The 22,374-nt window shown below is 38.2% G+C and overlaps 2 protein-coding genes across 10 annotated transcripts; one reads left to right on the top strand and one right to left on the bottom strand.

The window, feature by feature from the left end:
- Window positions 1-1,026: 1,026 nt before the first annotated feature.
- LOC122655575 (26S proteasome non-ATPase regulatory subunit 6-like) lies at window positions 1,027-21,905 on the top strand. Of its 5 annotated transcripts, none has more exons than XM_043849793.1 (11): window positions 1,027-1,037; window positions 7,626-7,637; window positions 8,513-8,518; window positions 18,877-19,026; window positions 19,148-19,262; window positions 19,779-19,869; window positions 19,966-20,111; window positions 20,217-20,436; window positions 20,622-20,730; window positions 21,257-21,425; window positions 21,616-21,905. In XM_043849793.1, exons 4-11 carry the CDS (start codon window positions 18,891-18,893, stop codon window positions 21,788-21,790), a joined length of 1,161 nt encoding a protein of 386 aa, XP_043705728.1. In that variant the 5' UTR covers window positions 1,027-1,037; window positions 7,626-7,637; window positions 8,513-8,518; window positions 18,877-18,890; the 3' UTR covers window positions 21,791-21,905. The 5 variants fall into 5 exon arrangements, with proteins under 5 accessions (XP_043705728.1, XP_043705731.1, XP_043705730.1 ...); XM_043849796.1 differs by lacking the exon at window positions 1,027-1,037 and adding an exon at window positions 13,365-13,374; XM_043849795.1 differs by lacking the exons at window positions 1,027-1,037; window positions 7,626-7,637; window positions 8,513-8,518 and adding an exon at window positions 13,357-13,373 and having other exon boundaries at window positions 18,874-19,026.
- On the bottom strand, window positions 1,166-13,582 carry LOC122655577 (probable ubiquitin-like-specific protease 2A). Of its 5 annotated transcripts, none has more exons than XM_043849801.1 (9): window positions 13,396-13,582; window positions 3,395-3,522; window positions 3,276-3,359; window positions 3,024-3,191; window positions 2,794-2,925; window positions 2,624-2,705; window positions 2,426-2,539; window positions 2,242-2,312; window positions 1,166-1,263 (listed from the first exon to the last, which is right to left on the bottom strand). In XM_043849801.1, the coding sequence occupies exons 1-9, from the start codon at window positions 13,498-13,500 to the stop codon at window positions 1,245-1,247; spliced, it is 903 nt and encodes a 300-aa protein (XP_043705736.1). In that variant the 5' UTR covers window positions 13,501-13,582; the 3' UTR covers window positions 1,166-1,244. The 5 variants fall into 5 exon arrangements, with proteins under 5 accessions (XP_043705736.1, XP_043705737.1, XP_043705734.1 ...); XM_043849802.1 differs by lacking the exon at window positions 13,396-13,582 and adding an exon at window positions 12,545-12,685; XM_043849799.1 differs by having other exon boundaries at window positions 2,237-2,312; window positions 3,276-3,522.
- Window positions 21,906-22,374: the final 469 nt, after the last annotated feature.

Raw genomic sequence — 22,374 nt, 5'->3', positions numbered from 1 at the left:
TTTTTGTTTTTTGATTGATTATCACAAGTGGTTTTTACTTCTCTAAGGATGAAGGAAAACTTAATCCATGATAAGTTTATCTAATAGAGGTGGTTATACAATAATAATTTTATCTAAAATAAGCCACATGTAGACTTTAGTAATCTGTTTCAGCTATGTGTGTCACCATGCATTTCACTCTTCACACATTTTTCCTTATTAGAGGGAGATAAATGCTGCCAATAGAGATAATCTAATCATATAAACCAAACTTAGTAATCCATCTACACTCTATGTGCATCGTATAGTTTTTACCCTCGCACCTTCGCACTCGAAGCGTTCAAACTTCAAACTAAATCAACTTATCCATATCATCATATAAATCATATGTTAATTTCTTAATTATAGTTCAGTTTGATTAACTCACATGTTAATAAATACTAAAAGGGAAAAAGAACCCTAAAAGGCAGAAGGGTCCTTGCGCTCAGACATAGAGGGGCAATAAATACCCGCTCCACCCCCATGAAAAACAGAAATCCCACCCCTGTTGATGCTTCTGTGCACAGTCACATTAGCCACATGTAGACGCAGGGACCACACTGCCTTTCAAGGAACCCTCTCCCATGCTCAATAAATACTATGGAATTTTATTGAAGAATCAATTCCATTTGAAGAATTTGCACCGTTGAACAATCAATAGTGGGCAACATAGCAGAAACAATACAATCAATCAAACAATTATAATGACCAACCCATCCAATACATGATAGAAACAGCCACCATGCTCAAAATACCTTACCATTTCACTCTAACAATTTTCTTAAACGCTCACCATCCCCCTTCTTTTCAATGGAAGACGATCATCATATGATCTGTGAGGGCTTCTCAATTTAAAGATAACTGAATAGCCACATCGGTGCAAGAGGCAATAAGTGACTTTGGATCTGATGAAAGCTGCACACATGTAGGCCCTTCATCTCTCTAATACTCTCAAGTTGTTCCCACATTTTCATTCCACCATATCCCAAAATATGTAACAGGTTTTGGTTCAGACTCTAGTTAGACAGAAACCCCCTTTTTTTTTCTTCTTGTTGAGGGGTTTTTTTTTTCTCATGTTACTCATTCTTTCCCCCACTCTTTTTCTTCGTGGGGAACATAGTATGACATGAAGTAAACCAAAGAACAAGCAAAGAAGGTTAGGACATGATGAACCTAACAACAATGGTATACCTCCCTTAAAGAATGAACTGAATGACAGGTTCCACTCATGTCCGTTTCTTTTTCCTGCAATATCCAATCAAGAAATGAGATGGGGAATGGAAGCTAAAATGATTTAAAAAAATAGGCAAAATCACATCATACATATACATGGCAAGGTGTGGAAGCTAAAATGATTAAAAAAATAGGCAAAATCACATCATACAGATACATGGCAAGGTGTCTCACTCCGAACTTGAATAAAAAAATTTCAATTGTTACATGGATGTTAAACAACATTTTCTTAAATGTCCATGCAAACCAATAACTGAATTTTAAATACTAGGCTGCATGGCAAATCATTGCAAGGCGGATGCTCAGAATTTCAATAAATTTCACAAAGGCATACAGATGGGGATGTGGGTTAAGACACAGCAGAGCTCCTGACCTAAAAGATCTTACACCAGACTGTTTCATACTTCATTGTATTTGTAGGGCCTTTGGCCCTTCATATGCACCTTTTGCATGTTCCTCGCTTCCATCCATAGGTGCTTCCTCCATCTTATGCTTTTATGAATACTTTGCAGTGAACTTGGGGGGGGAGGGGGGGTGGAAGGACATGGGAGGTCTGGATTACCAATACCATACTCTGGAACCTGAAATCCATGTAAAAATTCTTGGATTGCCTCACAGAGAAGAAGCAACTCAATGGACAGATTTGAAGGACCTTCATTTACTACTCAGTACCCTCTCACCAAAAAATAAGAAAGGCAATATTACAAATGCCATTGCCTCATGATAAACAAGATACAAACATTATCGCAAAATGACACAAACACATCACAATACATGCCCTCGAATCACAATATCGAATATTACATGTCCACAACTAAAATCAACAGAAACGTACCTCACTTTTTTTTCCTTTTTTTTTTGAAAGAGAACGTTGTTTAAGTTATGTTGTTTGATATACTCGGCTAAATCCACCTAAATATGAGTATGATTTACTGAGCTGAAGTATGCAATGATAATAAAGTATTAATGAAATAAAGACCAATACTTTACCAGCAAGATGATCGGACATCCTTGCAAAAATTCTCGAAGTGTTCAGTAGTACTAAACCAATTATCCCTCATCTGCAGCACAAAGGAAATTTCACTTAAGAGATATAGCTCTGATTCATTTGAAATATTTAAATTAAAAAAGAATATAACTGATACAATTAAACATCAGGAAATTAAGAGCTTACAAAGTAAGGGTAACCCTCAAAAATGCTAAAATTTTCTGGAGCATCCTCTATAAATAAATTTATAAAATAAAGAACAAAAATCCCACAATCGTCGCCATTTCTCTGCTGCGGCACCTGAAAACAATATGTTTTATCTGAATAAATGAATATCCAGGGAGATGAATCAAAAAATCCTTCAAGAGATTGTAGCTTCCATACCTTAGGCACCAAAAGGGGTATTTTCAAAATTAAATCTTCTCTCTCTGGCCTTTCCTCTGCTCTATAAATGTCCAGCAAAAACCTAACCCAGCGGAGGTGAAGAATTTTTTAGTTATTTGAACTTACAATGGGACCAAAAAGAAAAATCAAAGCAGATGAAAGCTACATACTTCCGTATATCAGGTTCAAGCCGCTTTGGATTTGTCATTTCCAGGGAATCAAGAAGCAGCATACATGGTGTTCTGGTCTTTGATTCCAGACTTTCTCCCAAATGGCATAAGATCAGAAGGCTCCAATGGTGCCTAAAGACCACAATTCAGCTCAGCAATAAAAATAGTTTAAAAATCTCACTACCCATACAAAGCAGAATATGTTCAATAGAAAGGTTGGGAAAAATTACCAACAAACAATGGGAACAAAAACATATTTTCTCGAGAAAACGTTTTTCTTCTTGATCCACGTCAACACCTTTGTTTTGGTGGATTCTTCCTTGTACAATGAAAACCATAAGCAGTCAAGATATGTGAAGGAGGTCTTCTTATCTTCTGAAAAGCTCTTCCATAAGTTCCTACACAAACCAAACACTGATTTTCAGAATGCACAAGGCAGAAGTTGCTTTAAACATTGCATATTCATGGAATAAAGAACCCACTCCAAGTAGAACTCAAACACATGAGTATCTAGCCTCTGTTTTTGCTTGCCAACTCTATTCTCATAGCTAGCACCTCTTTGAGACCGCCCACGACGAGGAAAGGCATTTAAAAAGCCAAGGGAGGTAAGTTCAGATTTCCGTCTCTCTTTCGCTGCTTGCCTGGTGGTGATCTCTGGAAGTGCGGGACTACATGCTGCAGGTTGCTGCGAGCATGAGAAACTGTTTGAGTTTTGATCTTCATAAACTTCTGTTAGAACAACATAACCAAAACACTTGTTAATCTTCACTCCAACATTGGATACCTAAAACCCTAATTAAAATTGCATAATCCTCAAGTACATTATGCCAGATATACTAATTAACATAAACATGAGAAACTCCAAAGTCTCAAGTATTCACAAGATGTAGGCTTTATATAGATTAGCAACTTGAAGGGTCAAACCTCTTCAGAATTAACAATATGGATTATGGAGGAGTCAGCACAACAGATGTGTTATGATCAAGTAATGAGCAAACATCTAAGATGACGATACCCAAATGTTTGATTGGGTTCTGAACTTGATGTAGTTTAAAAGAACAAGAAGGCCATTTGCAAACCAGGCCATTAAATTGGACCAAGAATGGATTAATAGGCTTAATTTGAGCGCCCAATAGGTTGTATGGACCATGGGCTTTAAATTTTTGGGTTTACTGTTGTAATGGGCCAATGATAAGCCAAATATTAGGGATTTAAGTCCTATACAGGATTAAGTAGTTAGTTTCTATTTTGTAATGTTCTAGAATAGCTTCTATTCTGAAGAGAGACTTAAGTTGTAAGGGATACTCCCTACAATACATAGGGGTTTTGTATTTTGCTTATTTCAGTGAAGTTATAAACAAAGAGTAGGGAAGAGTAGGGGATCATACCCACTACCATTGATTTCAGAAATAATTTAGCGTTAAGCTTGTGAGTTCTATGAGAGACAGAGCATGGTTTTGTGGGATCAAAACTGCTCTATTGTGGGATACAGTAGGGAAACCTTGGTGGGATGCCAGGGCTGGCATTGGTGGGATTCCTTCTCCGCAGTTAGGTGAGAGCCCTAACATATCATTCTTCTGCTTCTTTCTCTTTTCTATTACTGTTCCATCTTCTCAGGTCAGTTTCTGCATACTTTGATTTCTGTACATACTAGTGTTGTTCTGTCCTGTTGAGGCATCAAATATACAAATAATGGCAACTCAGTTCTGTCTTCTATCAGTTGCAAATTCTGATATCCGGTTGCCAACTCTTCTACTCTATTTCAGTTCCAGAATCAAGTCATCAATTTTAGCAATTACTTGCTAACCTGTCTATGCATCTTGTCTTGACCTGCAGCCACTAGTTCTGCTGAGTTCTACAGCTGGTTACTATTTTTATCAGTTTCTAATTGTGTCTAGCACTGCTTTCTAAATCTGGTTACTTTCTATTTAGCCTATATTTCTATTTTCCATCAGTTTCGGTTTCAGAACCTGGTTTTTATTTTTATTAACTGCTAAATTTGAGTAGTTATTATTTTGTGAGGTTTCTCTTTTGATTTCACTTATTATTCGACACATTAGTTGCTGTTTTCCCTGTGGTTACTAATTCTAAAATCCATTTTTTAGCGAGTTACTAATTTGGTAATCTCTTGATATACTCAAATCGGACCGTTGGATGGACACCAGATTGTGCTGAAACATTCATCACTTCTCCTAGGCCACTTGACCAGAATTCTGGCCACACCAGACTTGCCTTTTTCTCTGTTTAATTAAATCTCAGTCCCTGGTTTTGGTTCATATACTCCCTACGATTCTGGAGGTCAATGAGATTTTTTAAGCCCCTTTGGTGATTAGAATACCCCATCATATATGACTAAAAATAGCATATGTAAACCATTTGCAAGTTGAGTTAATTCTACAACATCAAACGCTATATTTGCTACCAGCATTCTGATGCAGAGGAGACCCCTTAAGGACTTATGACCGAAGGAAGAAGAGGGAGTCCAGCTTGATGCAGAAGCCGAAACCATGATTTAATTGGCTGTGATTTTCGTTGGAGCCTTTTTACTTTTCTTATGATAGGGTTAAAACAGTCTTTTTATATTTATTTTCTTAAGTTCTCCCTCCACGATTTTAGAGGGATAGGTGTTTTATTTTATTTTATTTGTTTAAGCTTATACTCCTATTTAGAGTATAAGTCTATTCTGTTTTATGTTTGTGATTAGGATTCAGATTAGGAATTCCCACTCCTAATCTGACTAGGATTTGCTTTGAGATTGATTATTTGTAAGGCCTTTTGCCCCCCCCCCCTTTTATTATAAATAGATATTTCGTGGGAGGCTCCCCCACCTATTATGTTTGAAATTTTGTTTCTTATTGCTGCTGCCGCCATGACTGCTGCTGCTTCTCTGTCTTGTGTGTCATATCAAAACCCCTAGTGAATTATATCAAGGGCTAGGGTTGGAGAAATCCAGCGACTCCTTGCATCTCGCAGATCGGGAGGTTCTTCTTCTTCTTCAATCAAACTCTTCGAGTTGCTGCCATTGACGTTCTTCTATTACAAGTAAGCTGTTACAGAATTCTGCAATTAATTAGTTTCCTTCTTATTCCCTAACCCAGCCCTACATCCTCTATCAATTTCCATAACCCTAATCTCCATTAAATCTGCAACTCCTATTTTAACTAGGATTTCTTCGTAACTACAGATCTGACCATCAGTTTTCATTAAACTTCTAACCACAGATCCCTCACAGCAGACCTTCCACTCGACCTAACCTGCAGCCTTCATCTCAACAACTAAACCCTAATTTCCTCTCTTCTCCATTACACCCCAACAACCCTAAACCTGCCTAGACTTAACCAGCCATCAAAACCCAACCATATTACAGCCGAACCTGCCCCTCACAGCCAGTAAAACTCGACCTGACTTTCAGCCCTTAAATCTCATCCTTAACCCTAGTTTCAGCCTAGTTTCTAAAACTGAAAACCCAAAACCCTAACCCTAATATTTCTGAATTCTTATTTCTTATTCAAACCTAGTTAAGACCTATCCTAATAGACTCCTAAGAACCTGCAGACCATTACCCAATAAAACCCTAACTCAATCTCCCATTCCTAACCCTAATTTTGCCCTAGTTACCCTAAACTGCCCATTCGGCCAACCCTAAAACAGAACCTGGTCCTAAGTGAGATTTATTTCACCTAGGCTACATCATAGCTCCTACCTAGCTCGGCTAGGTTCTATCCAGGCCAAATCATGGGCCTATTTCAGCCCACCTGGGGCTTAATTAAGTTATTAGTTAGTTGCTGTTTATTTCCGAGTTTAAGAATGTTTTTTTTTTAAAAACTATGTTTAAATAATTGCTTGATTAGGATTTGAAGTTCCTATTCAGAAATGGATTCGTAGTGTTTTGTTTCTATTTAAACAATGTAAGAACCAAGGCTCAGACTTAAGATTGATGAAATTGAGAATTTGTTTGCTCTGCAACATAGCTGAGGGATTCTAATGTAAGACTAGAACTAGAATAGGTCTAATCCCAGGCAGGATCAAATAAAAAATCTCCAAAGAACAAGAAAGAGAGCAATGGGATTCCCAAGAGAACAATAGGATCTCAAAATTGGTAGGATAAGAATGATGAGATCTCAAAAGATAACCAAAAGAAATAATCCCACCAGATTAATAACCTGTTGAAGCAGCAATGATATTGATGTGGTAATCTTCAAGAAATTGATGTAACAATCAGTTGAAAGAAATCCCAAAGCTTGTAGCACTCTTGCACTCGATTTGACTGAAACTAGGGTTTGGAATCAAGAACTAGTGGAAGGGAATGGGGAAAGGGAGGGTTAACTATCTCAGCCTGGGCATCTCATCCATCCTCCCTCAGGATTTTCACAAAGGCTCAAGCCAATATTTCATTAATCAAATTCGTGTCCAATGCTGGCTTACAAACTTATATCAAAGACTCAAAAATAGACTTACACATTAAAAAGGAAAGGCCTAACCCAAACCTTAACTAATAAGGTTATCCTAAATTGACTAGGAAACTAAAATAATGAAAGAAACTGACTCACAACTGGAATCTAACTAAACTAATGAAGTAAATCCCGTTTTCCTACTTTCTACCTATATTTTTGGCTTATTAAATTAGCCAATTACAAAGTAAACCCATGGGATTGAAAGCCCAACACATATATATAACTCAACCCAAGACTTATTTTCAATAAAATAAGCCCTCAAAGTGACTTATCTACATCAGATTCAGGGGTGAAAAACCATTACAGACAGAGGGATTCTGGTCTGGATTGAAGGGTGGGATGGTAGAGGACTGGTAGGGAAGAAGGGAATATTTGCAGGAGAGGGAAATCGCATTAGAGGGGAGGGGAAGAATATTGCACAATCACTTTGGCCATGCAGGCACTCACAACACTTCACTATTCCATTCTATTCAATCTGTGATTTCATCCTAATACAAGCTATTTAAAAGAAGGAAACCCAACTAACAAAGGAAACCTAGTAAACTTGGAAATGAATTTTAACAAGGAAACAAAATCCTAAGATTCCTAACCAACTCTAAAACTAGCAAACGTCTCTCACTTTCTAAAATTGACTAATGCAAACGAAATTAGGCCGATTTTTTTTCATTCCCGAGGAAGTGCATATCTTACCCGGATCTTCTTCCATAATGGAACGGAATAATAGTATTATTGGAGTAGATACACAAATCACTTTAAATACAAGAAGCCGAGTAGGCAGATTGGTCCGAGTGGACAGGGAAAAAAAAGGATTGAACTGAAAATATTTTCTGGAGATATCCATTTTCCTAGAGAAACAGATAAGATATCTCAGCACAGTGGTATCTTGATACCCCCAGAATAAAATATTATCTACCTATTTAAAATAAATTCCTAATATCCTACTAGGCCCAAGACTCAAACTGGACCCAGTTCATCTCCGTCTGGATGCCCAAATGGGTTTGGGTTGGTCCAAGGTAGTGCATCTGCATCATGGGAAACCTGGGTTTCTTGTTTGTTCATGCTCTATTTTCTGTACATGTAAGGTACTGTTATCTGTTACTTGATTACAGTTTTCTGGGACTTTTGAAACCTGATTTGATCAAGCATTAATCTCTGATTACTTTTCCAAGAAAGAAATTATATTCTTACTGTTTATTTCTTCTGCTATTATTTGACTTCAAACCTTGCGGTTCCCCTGTTTTCCTGTTGTCTTGCAACCACACTGATCTGCAGTTTGACTAGTTTCTGGCTGATCTGTTAATCAGATCCAGGCTCATCCAGCCCAAACTTTGGGGTTTTCAAGGGCACTGTAGGGCTTGCACTCGATCAGGTTTGGGTCCACATCTGAGGTCTGTAGTTTCTGGTATTTAAAATCTCCTGTTTGCAGAAACTTTCTATTTCAGAATTCTGATTTCCAAAATTAGTTTAAAAAGCCATTGGTTCAATCTAATATTTTGGGGGTTTGATTAAGACTATTGAATCAGAGGTCTGATCCAAATTTCAGACCAATCCATTGGATGGATTGAATTTAAATTCAGTTCTCCATCTCAAGGATCTCTGCCCGTGAGATCACTGTTTCCCAAATTACTCCCAAACCACTCATCAGATCATTCCCATCTTTTGAGGGATTCTTATCCTTCTTATTAACCACTGTTTCCTAGAGTTGGGTGTTATTCTAAGGAGTTTGAATTTTCAGTCAAATTTTGGGGTATCCGTATGAGTTGGGTTGTCTTGGAATCTTGTCCAGAAGGTTGTTCTTCAATCCTCCACCACATTCATTCTGTGTGACTATATTCAGAACTTAAAAAAAAAGTTTCTGGTATTTAAAATCTCCTGTTTTGGGGGGTTTGATTTAGACTATTGAATTTGAATCAGAGGTCTGATCCAAATTTCAGACCAATCCATTGGCTGGATTGAATTTAATTTCTGTTCTCCATCTCAGGGATCTCAGCCTGTGAGATCACTATTTCCCAAATTACTCCCAAACCATTCATCGGATCATTCCCATCTTTTGAGGGGTTCTTTTCCTTTTTATTAACTAATGTTTCCTAGAGTTGGGTGTTATTCTGAGGAGTTTGAGTTTTCAGTCAAATTTTGGGTTATCAGTCTGAGTTGGGTTTTCTTGGAATCTTGTCCAGAAGGTTATTCTTCAATCCTCCACCACATTCATTCTCTGTGACTATATTCTGAATTTCAAAAAAAAAATATTTGTACTGTATCAACAATATTTGAACTTGAGAATTATTTCTCAAACATGACTTTGGCCCGATTATGAAATGTTGAGCCCCAGAAACAGGCATGTGTGTAAATTCTATATCCAGTTATAAAGTTCCCTTGGGATGATGGAACCAGGAAAGGCAACTCAACCCCACAATCTTAATCTCAAACAAATCAAAAGGGTATGAAGAGAATTGACAACAGAAACATTCCACCGTATATTTTCTATCCTAACTGATACTAGCCGTTCAGCATGTTCAATTTTTGGGCTCCAATCACCAATGGAACAGTAAAGAATAATTCTACACAAACTCTTCTTTGCTTTATTCTTAGGTTGAGCTATGAATCCCAAAAGCTACAAAAGAAGCTCGACCAGAAACCAACATTATAAAGCGCATTGAACTAGCCCTAAATCATTCATCACTGGTTTTTCTCAAGCAAATTCCACAAGACCCCCAAATCTTAGTCATGTTTATTCAAAGAGAAACTAAGGACTCTCAGCATATCACTTGTCTTGTAGCAAAGTCAAAAACCCTAACCCTATAAATTAAATGCTGAACCAGTGAAGAACACCAAGCACCTAGGAGCTTACCTGAATCGGAACAGGAGTCATCTATTTCTATAACCCCACATGCTTCAAGGTTCCTCTTGGCCATCTGTAGCTTCATAGAAGGACTCGAACACGAGAAACTGCGACGTCACCACGACAAAACAAATTCCACTCTCTCCTGTTTGCAGAAACTTTCTATTGCTGATGGCGGAACCCTAAAGGGGATGGGGGATTGTTCGATCAGTTCACAGAGGGGGGAAGGAAGGCGATGGTAATCAAATCGATGGGCAGGGTAGGGTTTCAGCGAGAGATGGGAGAGGGAGAGGATTGCCGCGGGAAGGGGATGGGGTTTCAGTGGTTCGAAGTTTCCTTCTTTTTTTTTCGTTCGCTGTCAGCCAGTCACAGCAGGGAAAAACAAAAAGGGGTGGGGTGCTGTTGCGGTGGAAATCGATGGAGAGAGAGGATTATAGGGGAAAGGAAAGGGATCATATAGAGGAAGGGGATGGGTTCAGGTCTCGATAAAGTAGAGATAATGGCAACGGAAGGATGATGGATCCTTCGGCTCTGATACGAAATAGGTGGAGGGCCGGTAGGGAAGAAGGGAATATTTGTAGGAGGGAGGGGAGAAGAATATTGCACAATCACTTTGGCCACGCAGGCACTCATAACACTTCACTATTCCATTCTATTCAATCTGTGATTTCATCCTAATACAAGCTATTTAAAAGAAGGAAACCCAACTAACAAAGGAAACCTAGTAAATTTGGAAATAAACTTTAAAAAGGAAACAAAATCCTAAGATTCCTAAAAAAAAAAGACCAACCCAGTGCACGACGCTCCCGCTACTGCAGGGTCTAGGAGGGGCAAATGTACGCAGCCTTACCCCCGCTTCTTGGAGAGGCTGTTTCCAAGTTTTGAACCCGCAACCTTATTGTTCCAAGAGTGCAACTTAATCGTTACGCCCAAGGCGCGCCCACTAAACTTGCAAATGTATCCCACTTTCTAAAATTAACTGCATAAAATATTATCTTCCTAAATAAAATACATTCCTAATACCCTCCTAGAACCAAGACTCAAACTGGACCCGGGTTCATCTCCGTCTGAATACCCAAGTGGGTTTGGGTCTGTCCAAGGTTGTGCATCTGCATCAAGGGAAACCTGGGTTTTCTTGTTTGTTCATGCTCTGTTTTCCGTACAGATAAGGTACTATTAACTGTTACTCGATTACAGTTTTCTGGGACTTTTGAAATCTGATTTTATCAAGCATTAATTTCTGATTACTTTGCTAATAAAGGAATTATATTATTACCGATTATTCCTTCTCCTATTATTTGACTTCAAAATTTGCAGCTCCCCTGTTTTCCTGTTGTCTTGCAACCACACTGATCTGTTAATCAGAACCAGCCCAAACTTTGGGTTTTCAAGGGCACTGTAAGGCTTGCACTTGATCAGGTTTGGGGGACACATCTGAGGTCTGTAGTTTCTGGTATTTAAAATCTCATGTTTGCAGAAACTTTCTATTTCAGACTGATTCCAAAATTAGTTTTAAATCAGCCATTGGTTCAATCTAATGTTTTGGGTGTTTGATTGAGACTATTAAATCAGAGGTCTGATCCAAATTTCAGACCAATCCATTGGCTGGATTGAATTTAATTTCAGTTCTCCATCTCAGGGATCTCTGCCCCCAAATTACTCTCAAACCACTCATCGGATCATTCCCAACTTTTGAGGGATTCTTATCCTTCTTATTAACTACTGTTTCCTAGAGTTGGGTGTTATTCTGAGGAGTTTGAGTTTTCAGTCAAATTTTGGGTTATCTGTCTGAGTTGGGTTTTCTTGGAATCTTGTCTGGAAGGTTATTCTTCAACCCTCCACCATATTCAATCTGTGTGACCATATTCTGAACTTAAAAAAAAAATGTACTGTATCAACATTATTTGAACTTGAGAATTACGAAATGTTGAGCGCCAGAAACAGGCATGTGTGTAAATTCTACATCCAGTTATCAAGTTCCCTAAGGATGATGGAACCAGGAAAGGCAACTCAATTCCATAGGAGTAATCTCAAACAATTCAAAAGGGTATAAAGAGAATTGACATCAGAAACATTCCTCCGTATATTTTCCATCCTAACTGATACTAGCCGTTCAGCATGTTCAATTTTTGGGCTCCCATCCCCAATGGAATAGTAAAGAATAATTCTACACAAACTCTTCCTTGCTTTATTCTTAGCTTGAGCTATGAAGCCCAAAATCTACAAAATAAGCCCGATCAGAAACAAACATTATAAAGCGCATTGAACTAGCTCTAAATCATTCCTCACCGACTTTTCTCATGCAAATTCCTCAAGACCCCATGTCTTAATCATGTTTATTCAAAGAGAAACTAAAGGCCTCTCAGCATACCACTCATTTCGTAGCAAAGTCAAAAAACCCTAACCCTATAAATTAAATGCTAAACCAGTGAAGAACACCAAACGCCGAGGAGCTCACCTGAATCGGAAGAGGAGACATCTATTTCAACAATCCCACCTGCTTCAAGCTTCCTCTTGGCCATCTGTAGCTTCATAGCAGAATTCGATACGAGAAACTGCGACGTCACCACAACAAAACAAACGCCACTCTCTCTCTCTCTCTCCCCTCCCCCCCTCCCAACCCCACAGAAGCGGAAAGAAACAAACTCTTCTTCTCTCGGAAACTCGTAGTTCAGTGAAAACGCAGTTTAGGAAAGCGACTTTCTTTGAACAGTAAAAGCTGGTTGATTGTCTCTGAACCTCTCTGCTGTTCTTGATCTTGTCGAATGCGAGTGTACAGCGAGGAGCATGCCTTTCCACTTATCGTATACTCCCCTCGGCTCTCACAGCTCCTGCATTGTTGTTCTATTAGCACAAGCCAAGTCGCCGAGTAAGAGCAGTTTCGCGGAATTGCCATAGACACACACGTCAGGAGTCGAGAGTCAAATCTCACTGCCCCCAATTAATTAAGACAATGAAGGGGACCCTTTTCCGTAAAACTTTCGAGGGCAAACGAGGACCAAATTTCTTTGCCGTACAATCTGCAACCCGACTCGTCCCAAGCCGGCAAGCGGCAAGCCCAGATTCTTGCATTTGTAAAGCAGAAATTTTTCCTTTTTTTAGTAAGGCATCAATTAAATGTTTATTGGGACTTCTTTCCAGGTAATTTACTGACATTTTCAACAACTTCTTGAGTTCAGAGTCCAAACACATTAACGAATAGGAAACCGATTAACCAAAAAAATAAAAATTTTAAACCACCAACAAGAAATCAATTTGATGAAACGTTTTTGAGGGAGAGAGAGAGAGGTTTAGGGTTTCGAAGCATACGCGTTGATGTAAGTACCGGGTGGTGAAACCGGAAAATATGGAGGGCCCGTTCACCCCAAGAGGAGAACTGTTCATGGCAAGATTCGCATCTGTAATGCAAACCATTCTGGCACTGGGGAATGATCTGCTCGTCTCTGTAATCACACTTCGTCACAGAGCTCCTCCCTTCTTTCTTCCTCCCCATCTCCGTCCTTACCTCCTCTTCCTCCTCTGTATTAGGGTTTCTCCTCTTCATATTTAATCTTTCTTTTGCAAATTCTATGCAATTCCGACGTATCATTGCAGTTATGGTTCTCTCTCTGACTCACTCTGCATAATTCTGCTTATCATAATACACAACAGACGAAGAAGCAACGACAAACCATAACGACGATCTGCCTTTTACTCAGAAGTCTCCTTTGACTGTCCTACTTTGGGGTAACGAAAGTACGAAACAGGGTAAAATCTGCAGGAAAAGAAAAATAAAAAGTAACAGGGTCAAAAACTTTGTAACCGTTATGACCCGGGTCGGACTCATGATTAGCCGATTGGGTTTGGGTCGGATACTGGCTTTCCCCATTTCCTTTGAACTTTGAAGGGCCCGGGTTTCAACTTTTAAGGGTCAAAAAAGACCAAAGGTTATCTTGGTCATTAGAATAAAAAATATATATTTTTTTTTTTTTTTGGGAAAAAATAAATTATAATTGAAAATGACACCTTCGCAATTTTATTTCTTTTTACATTTTGAATATGAAACGAAGTGGTATTATAGGAACGTAATATATCATTAATGTTTTAAACAATTTCAGTTGAGGATTTCAAATCGCTTGTGGTGTTAATGTGTTATACGCTTTTAGTTTAAAACTTAAAGACTATTTGCAATAGGGTGGTGAATTCTTAATTATAACTGAATTACGTTAGGTTCAATTTTAAACTCATATTTGTTTGTGGTAATCATAAACGAATTAATTAAAGATATTCAATATTAGATCCCTTTGTGTGCTTTTTTTTTTTTTTTTTTTTTTAAATGATAATATTGTGGTGAATGAAACAAAAAAATTGATAAATGCAAAATTGGAATTATGCAGATCAACCTTGGAATCTGTGGAATTTGTTGTCGTTGAAATTTGTATCGACGGGGAGACTTGCACATAGTAATTTGTTGCTATTGAAATCTGTATCGACGGGAAGCTATGTACATAATAGACCAGAACAAGAACAACAAAGACAACAGTAGGGATGCTGAAAGACCAATAACTTGAGAGAATTCATGCTTTAGATTTTTATTTTTTTTTGATAATGACTTATGCGTAAGAGATAATTTATGCTTTAGATTTTTATTTTTTTTTGATAATGATTTATGCGTAAGATTGAATGTAATGTACCTTGGGTTTTACCTTCCTATTTATAAAATAGTTTGTGGAGTAGTCCAATTCCTAGTAGGAGATTATGGGTATGAAGGTGACTTTCGATAGGAGTCTTGAATGGTAGGAGAAATGCGCAGAGAGTCTTGTTAGGAAAGGTTTTCACGTAGAGAGTTTCCTTACCTTGCGGAGAGTTGAGTCCCAATAGGAATGCTCCGGTCATAGGAAGTTTGGATCTCAGTGAATCACGGTGGCTTTGGCCTGACCTGCGATCCAGGTTCGATCTCCTCTACCACGTGTAGTCCACCCATTGGTGGACGATATTTATGTGTATCAAACTCAAAATATTTTAGGATAGGTAGAACAAAAACACAAGGACCGAGTTTTCCTCCACCTGTAATGAATGGAGTCCATTCACCATGGGTGTCGCATGAGTGGGAGAGGGCATTGTGAAGGTGTTTTGGGAAAAATACTAAACCCCTATAAGGGGTTTTGTGAATCCTAAGATGGTGGTTGAACTTAGTGGAGGAAAACTTTGTCCAAAACATAATATATGGTATGTAACTTTAGTAACAATAGGACTAAAAATGAGGTGATGAAAAATCGATGATACAGAGATATTGCAAAGTGAAAATTTAGGTACCTATAAGTTCAATCATAAATAAAAGGGCAAATTTCACGGACACCCCCTATAACTATTCAAAATGATAAGGACACCCTAAATTTTGTCAAAATGGCACAGACTACCCTTATTTTATATTTTTATTTCAACTTAGTCCACTTCGTTAGGTTTGTGCAGTTAAGTGGCTGTTAACTCTTTTATAATGGCAAAATTACCCTTACCATAGGGTGAACTTCCTGTTATACCCTTAAGGTTAAATCCCCAATAACCCAAATACAAACCAGATTTTCTTCATCGTTTTCGCTTGGCTGAAGGTGGAAGAAGCAAGAACAGAGAATTCCTCCACCTGCAATAGATGCCATTATTGACCGATTTTCATGCTCGGTCTAGAAATTGGGAGAAGCAGAGGAGGTGGTGGTTGTGATGTAGCAGAAGCAGGTACAGCAGAAGAAGGATTGTTCGACCAAGCAGCCGCCACGACTTGGGCCACGCCGATGTTGCTACAATTCCCCCTAGCTTTGTTGCTGAGCTGACGGACGAAATTGGGAGGGAACTTGAGGATAAGAGAAGACAAACCTAAGCCAAAGAAGGGATAGGAAGGTGATGATCCTCTGTGGAAAGGAAGCGAACGGGCTTTGCTAGAAGATAACGAGGGTATCTCAGGGCGAAGGTTGTCGGTGAAATAGGGATCTGGGCGGCAATCAAAAGAACAAGGAAGAACCCTAGCGCAACTGGAAACTGCCATGATGATATTAATCAATCAAAACATGAACAGGAGAGATTTTTTTATTTTTTTTTTGAGCAAGAATGATATCATATTCCTCGAAGATGTGCGGCACTCCTGAATTGAACAATCAGAGTTCTAGAAACCAATATACGAAAAAGAAGTGCTCCAATATTTTTTTTTATTAGCTAAAAGATAAAATCATTATCCAGGCTAGCAATTACATGGAAGAATTCTTATTTTGACTTGGAACAACACACAGCAAAAGCTTATAAAACACCAGAAGAAAATTTAGATGCAATCCACCAGAACACATTGTGAAAGTTGACACACCCTATATGGCCTCTAGAGATGCAATAGGGTGTTGGTTTGGGCATGTTTCGGTTCTGCCTCAGCCAGTGTGTTATAGAGAAGAAGAAGAACTGAGAAGGAAAGGGAAGGTGGGGGGAGTGGAGGTTCGCTTTCTCATTCCTTATCTAAAAGAAGCACTTAAAGTTTAATTTGTTCTTTCTTTGCTTATCTCTTCATATCTTGGCACTCTTCGATGGAATGCTATTTATAAATCTCAGTCTAGAAAAAGTAGTCTCTTTGTTAGGAATTTTTTTTGAAGAGATAAACCCTAATTTTGTCTACAAACACAAAGGGTTGTGAGGGGTTAGGTAGAGACTTTGACAGAGAAAATTGAATTTATTTTTGTTGGGTTTTTGTAATTTTTTTTTTCTGGTTTAATTTCCATGGCTGTTGTCGGAGAATGCGATTGGTTCGGATGATTCTTACTGTTGGTCATATTGCTCCAAACTTTGATTCCAAATCTGAGTTTCAAAACGATGTGCGTAAGCTCGTTGATTTGCTATGTCGGTTGAGAAGATGGAAAGAAATGAAATGAGAGTTTTTTGTGACCGGAATTTATTCTCTCCGGTCGCAGTGAGCGTCGCCGGCGATGCTACTGCTCACCATGTTGTACTTTCCTGTTTATGGGCTTCTGGGTGAAATTAGTGGCGGTCGGAGAGACAGTGGTGGCCGATGATGAGGAAGTTCGATTTGGGAAGATGATAGAATCTTAGTAATTTTTATTTAAATTACTAAGAGGGTAAAATCGACATTTTAATTTTGGGGGTAACCTTGCTTAACGTCAAGGGGAAGGTTGCCATTTTGACAAAATTTAGGATGTACTTGTCATTTCGAATAGTTATAGGGGGTGTCCGTGAAATTTGCCCTAAATAAAAAAAAGAAAAGAAGTATACGATGATGTTGCACAACCAATTAAAATTAGGAGGATGCAATGGTGTGGTGCATTCAGAGCATTAAGTGATCAATGTATTACTTTAAAACTCAAAGGAAAATTTTATTGAAGAGTTAAACAACCAACAAAAATGCATAGAGTTGAATGTTGAGCAATAAAAAAATAATATAATTAATAACTAAATGTAATAGAAATGAGAATGTTAAGATAGATGAATGACAATTAAGAAAAATAAGAACAAATTATAACTAAATTAAGATTAGCTATAATACATAATAAGCTGCTAGAAAGTCGTTTGAGGTTTGTATGAACAAATGCAACAAAAGCTTTTGAATGCTCTAGTGTCAAGGAGGGTATTAGTAATCTGCATTGGTATCAGTCTCGATTGATCATGTTTTCTTCAAACAAAAACTTAATTTTTTATATTTTTACCCTTGTTCGTCCTGATCCACTGATATGGGATCAACCAAGAATTGATACTGGGTCTCCACTGATACTGATACGTAAATGCCTAATAATTGGTAAAGCAAGATCAGAACCATACAGTGGGGGACCAATGACCAATCCCATATCAGAACATGGGTTGGCTGGTGTGGTCCCGCTGTAAACTGAGATGAGGACCGTCGTACATAGTTAAGGCCTGATTTGGTATGATTTCTATTTTAATTTCAGGGGGTGATTTCTATTTCTAAAATTGTTTGGTTTGATTTTTACACCTTATTTTAGTGAAATAGAAATTCTGAAATAGTCGAGGAGTTGTTTCAAATCTATTTCATTTGATTTAGCACTCTTGCTTTTGATTGAACACATGGTTAATTTCACGGGCAAAGTAGTAATTTCATACTAAAAATAAAACACCACCCTTTTTCTCCTAATGGTCTCACCATCACCACCCCACTCCCAGCATTGCCGCCACCACCATCATCCCACTCCCACTATTGCCACCGCCACCACCACCACCACTACCACCCTGTTACCACCACCACCACTACCCCGCTACCACCACCATCACTACTACCCCGCTACCACCACCACCACTACTACCTGCCATCATCACCACCGCCACCACTGCCGTTATCACCACTATCGCCGCCACCACCATCATTGCCATCACCGCCACCACCATCACCCCGACTACTTCCACGTCACCATCATCACCACCACCACTACCCCGTTGCCACCACCGCCACCATCCTTCCCAAAGAAATATAGAGAATCTATTCTTAGAATTTGAACTATCAAATGGATTTTTTTATTCTTGAAATATTTCATATTGATATAATCAAAACAATTTTAATTTTTTGACCAAAAATCTATTTGTTTACTATATCAAGAAATCAATCCAAAATTGAAATAGAAATTATACCAAATCAGGCCTAATTAGAGGATCTCGATTGTAATTAGTTCCTAGTTTTGGCTTCTTTACTTAAACTATCTACTCTGCCAAACACAGTATCACGTTTATAACAGTCGAGACAGGCCTGCTGAAGACCTTTTACTCTTCCTCAAGGAACCGAAACCCTGAGGACGACTGAGTCGATCGATCGAGAGTGAGAGAGAGAGATGGAAGCGCAGGAAGGAAAGCAGCAGCCACAATTGGTTCTAGCTCATAAACTCTTCCTTTTGAGGCAACCGGATGTGCCGGACATTGAGAAGGTCAGGCTGAGGGAGGAGGTTCTTGCTTCTGTTAAAGCCGACGGTAACCAATTCTTCCAGATATCTGCACTTCTCTTTTTTCCGATTCTTCCGTTTTGTTTCATTCAATTTGTTTACATTACTCTACCTCTCTGTGTCTCTCTCTCTCTTTTCTTCTTCTTCAGATATGGCTCTACTCTTTGAAACCCTAGCAGCCGATAATGTATTGGAGATGGATCAGGCTGTTCTACAATCAATGCGTTCGAAGATCGACGAGGAGCTCAAGAAGCTTGATGAGAAGTGAGTTTCTGATCTCTGATTAAATTGTTTATCTATGTAAGCTATAAAATGCTACCTTACCAAACTAGTCGTGTTTGGACTTTGGATGTTTTATTCCCATAGCTATCTAAAGCCAAATTCGGAAATGAAATTAGGATGAAAACTGCAAGTTTGGGTAAATCCTTCACAATAGGAACTTAATTTTTATATAAAGGGGCTATGGAGATTTTGACATGATCAATCCTTATTTTTTCGTATGATTGCACAACAAGTATCCCCTGAATGTTTGAAAATTCTTCACCAACAGATCAACTGTAACATTAATCATTTTACTCGAATCTTAGCTATATTGGTCGTTAATCCTGAAAGTACATGCCTTTTTTTCCCCAATTCTCTGACGTATTTTTAGGCCTGTCCCTTGTTCTATCTCAGTTAGTAGCAATCTCTATTAAAATTCGTATTGTCTCTCTAAGCCATGATTATTGGAATACTGTTATCTCATGTACTTACATGAATCTTCTTGTTCCTTTTATGCAGAATTGCAGATGCTGAAGAGAACCTCGGTGAAAGTGAAGTCCGAGAAGCCCATCTTGCAAAATCATTGCTATATATTCGAATCAGTGACAAGGTACCTTACATGTTTTCTTGTTATGTTTCAGTGATGTTTTCCTGATTGTTTCAAAGATCTTTTGCTCAGTGTCATTTTCCCCTATATGAACCACAGGAAAAGGCCTTGGAGCAACTTAAGGTCACTGAAAGCAAGACAGTGGCCATTGGCCAAAAGATGGACTTGGTTTTTTATACACTTCTGCTTGGTTTTTTCTACATGGACTTTGATCTCATAGCCAAAAGTTTGGATAAGGCGAAGAAGTAAGTGTAGTATCTTAGTACTTTTCAATCTATATTGCTGTCGTCTTTATTTGCTAGAAAAAAAGGAAAGGAAAAATAAAAAATTTCTCACTTTTTTGGTGGCAGATTGTTTGAGGAAGGTGGTGACTGGGAAAGGAAAAACCGTTTGAAAGTATATGAAGGTTTGTACTGTATGTCCACAAGAAACTTCAAGAAAGCTGCTGACTTGTTCCTAGATTCCATATCAACATTCACGACTTATGAGATTTTTCCTTATGACACCTTCATATTCTACACTGTCCTTACGAGCATCATAACACTGGACAGAGTTTCTTTGAAGCAAAAGGTATATTTGATTTTGCTATCACACATACTCACATAGTACTGGCTACTTTTCCTTGGTGCTAGCTTAAAGCAATATTTTGAAGGCATTTGTAGACCTATTTATATTCCTAATAATAAATGTATAGATCAATTTCATTTAATGAAAGTTCTTACTGATAAAAAGGATGTTACTTTTATCTGTCGAAGGTGGTGGATGCGCCTGAGATATTGACAGTTATAAAGAAAGTCCCCCATCTATCTGAGTTTCTGAACTCTTTATATGAATGCCAATACAAATCTTTCTACTCAGCATTTGGTAAGTGTGCTTTAATATCTTGCAGTGGGCTTCTTGGCTTTGCGATTTGTTATCACTTTGTCTCTTTTCATGTATCAGAATTGTCCTCATAAATCTTCTTGGTGATAGACCTCTCATCTAGGAGCTATATTGGCTCCTCTGGGGCTGCAGTCTTGAATCATGTTTGTCTTTTCCCCCTAATCTAAATGTAATATATAGGGGATGTTATGCCTGTATGATATGCTTATACCATTGGAAGTGAAGGGCTACTGATGAGACTGGATGATCTAGAAAAACAAAGTCGTCTTTGATTTGTTTTTGATATAATTGTCATGGTTTTCATTTTCTCCTTTCTATTTAGTTTTGGGAGTCGATGATTCTCCTCCGTTCAGGATTTTGCTATTATATTCTTTGTTCTCTTCTGATACTAATTGTTACATACTTATAGAGTGCATGTACTCCTACAGTGAGAGGACTGTTGTTGCATATTTGTTTCTCTCTAGCTGTTTGATCCCTGTTTCTGTTGTTTCTAATGTATGACTATCAGCTGGGTTGACGGAGCAAATTAAATTGGATCGTTATTTGCATCCCCATTTCCGGTTTTATATGAGGGAGATTCGGACTGTAGTTTATTCACAGTTTTTGGAATCTTATAAGAGTGTTACCATGGAAGCCATGGCAACTGCTTTTGGAGTTACTGTGGATTTTATTGATATGTAAGTATCCTTTTGCTTGTCTTTTTAAATCTTGTTTTATCAATAATTTTTTCCAGTTGTATATCTGGGAGATGTTTTTATGTATGGGGTTTGTAAGAGCTCTAGAGATTGGTTGTAGACTGCTCCATTTGTAAGGTGATAGTTGGTCGGAGGGATTTGCTTCATCTAATTGCCTGCCTATTTGTTATAGGGAATTGTCACGTTTCATCGCCGCGGGGAAACTTCATTGCAAGATTGATAAAGTCGCTGGTGTACTAGAAACAAACAGGCCAGATGCCAAGAATGCTCTATATCAGTCGACTATCAAGCAAGGTGACTTTTTATTGAATAGAATCCAGAAGCTGTCTCGGGTTATAGATTTGTGAGACAAGATCAACTTTGAAAGCCCTGTAAGGAACAAGCTGGCTGATTTGATCTTTTCCTAAACATTGTTAAGAGTCATGAATGCTAGGTTATACTTGGGCAAAGTGTATTTTCTTGAATTTATTGTGCAATTAGCCAACGATTTGATTCATTCCACTTAGATTTTGCTCCTGTTTTTACGTTTTGTTTTGAATTTTGATTGCCAGTTTTAAAGTTTTTTTTTGGGGGACAAGCACTTACGTTTTACTGTGTAAAGATGTGGATGGCACTGAAATTTTGTTTACAGGATCCTTTCGGACAGTATCACGCTATAACTCATAGAGAGTTTGTCCAGTGAAAAAATAAAAAATTGGAAAATTAAAGATCACTAAGTGGGTGGTGCATTACAAGTAGATTCTCATGTTAAAACACATCTGCCCCGATTTTTTTTTTAGCTCAAGGTTAAATTAGCCTGGAATCAAGATCCAGAGTCGTCCTGGCCAATTTCAATCCAGAACGGATCAGAATCAGTCAGGATGTGAGAAATCGGTAGTCAGCCCAAATGTTTTTTTTCCCCCCTAGTTTTTGGAAGGGGATCGACTTAGCT

Source organism: Telopea speciosissima, chromosome 3 (genome assembly GCF_018873765.1).
Source record: "Telopea speciosissima isolate NSW1024214 ecotype Mountain lineage chromosome 3, Tspe_v1, whole genome shotgun sequence".
NCBI lineage: Eukaryota > Viridiplantae > Streptophyta > Magnoliopsida > Proteales > Proteaceae > Telopea > Telopea speciosissima.
Note: the sequence above shows the minus strand (reverse complement) of the source record. Positions and strands in the feature narration are given on the sequence as shown.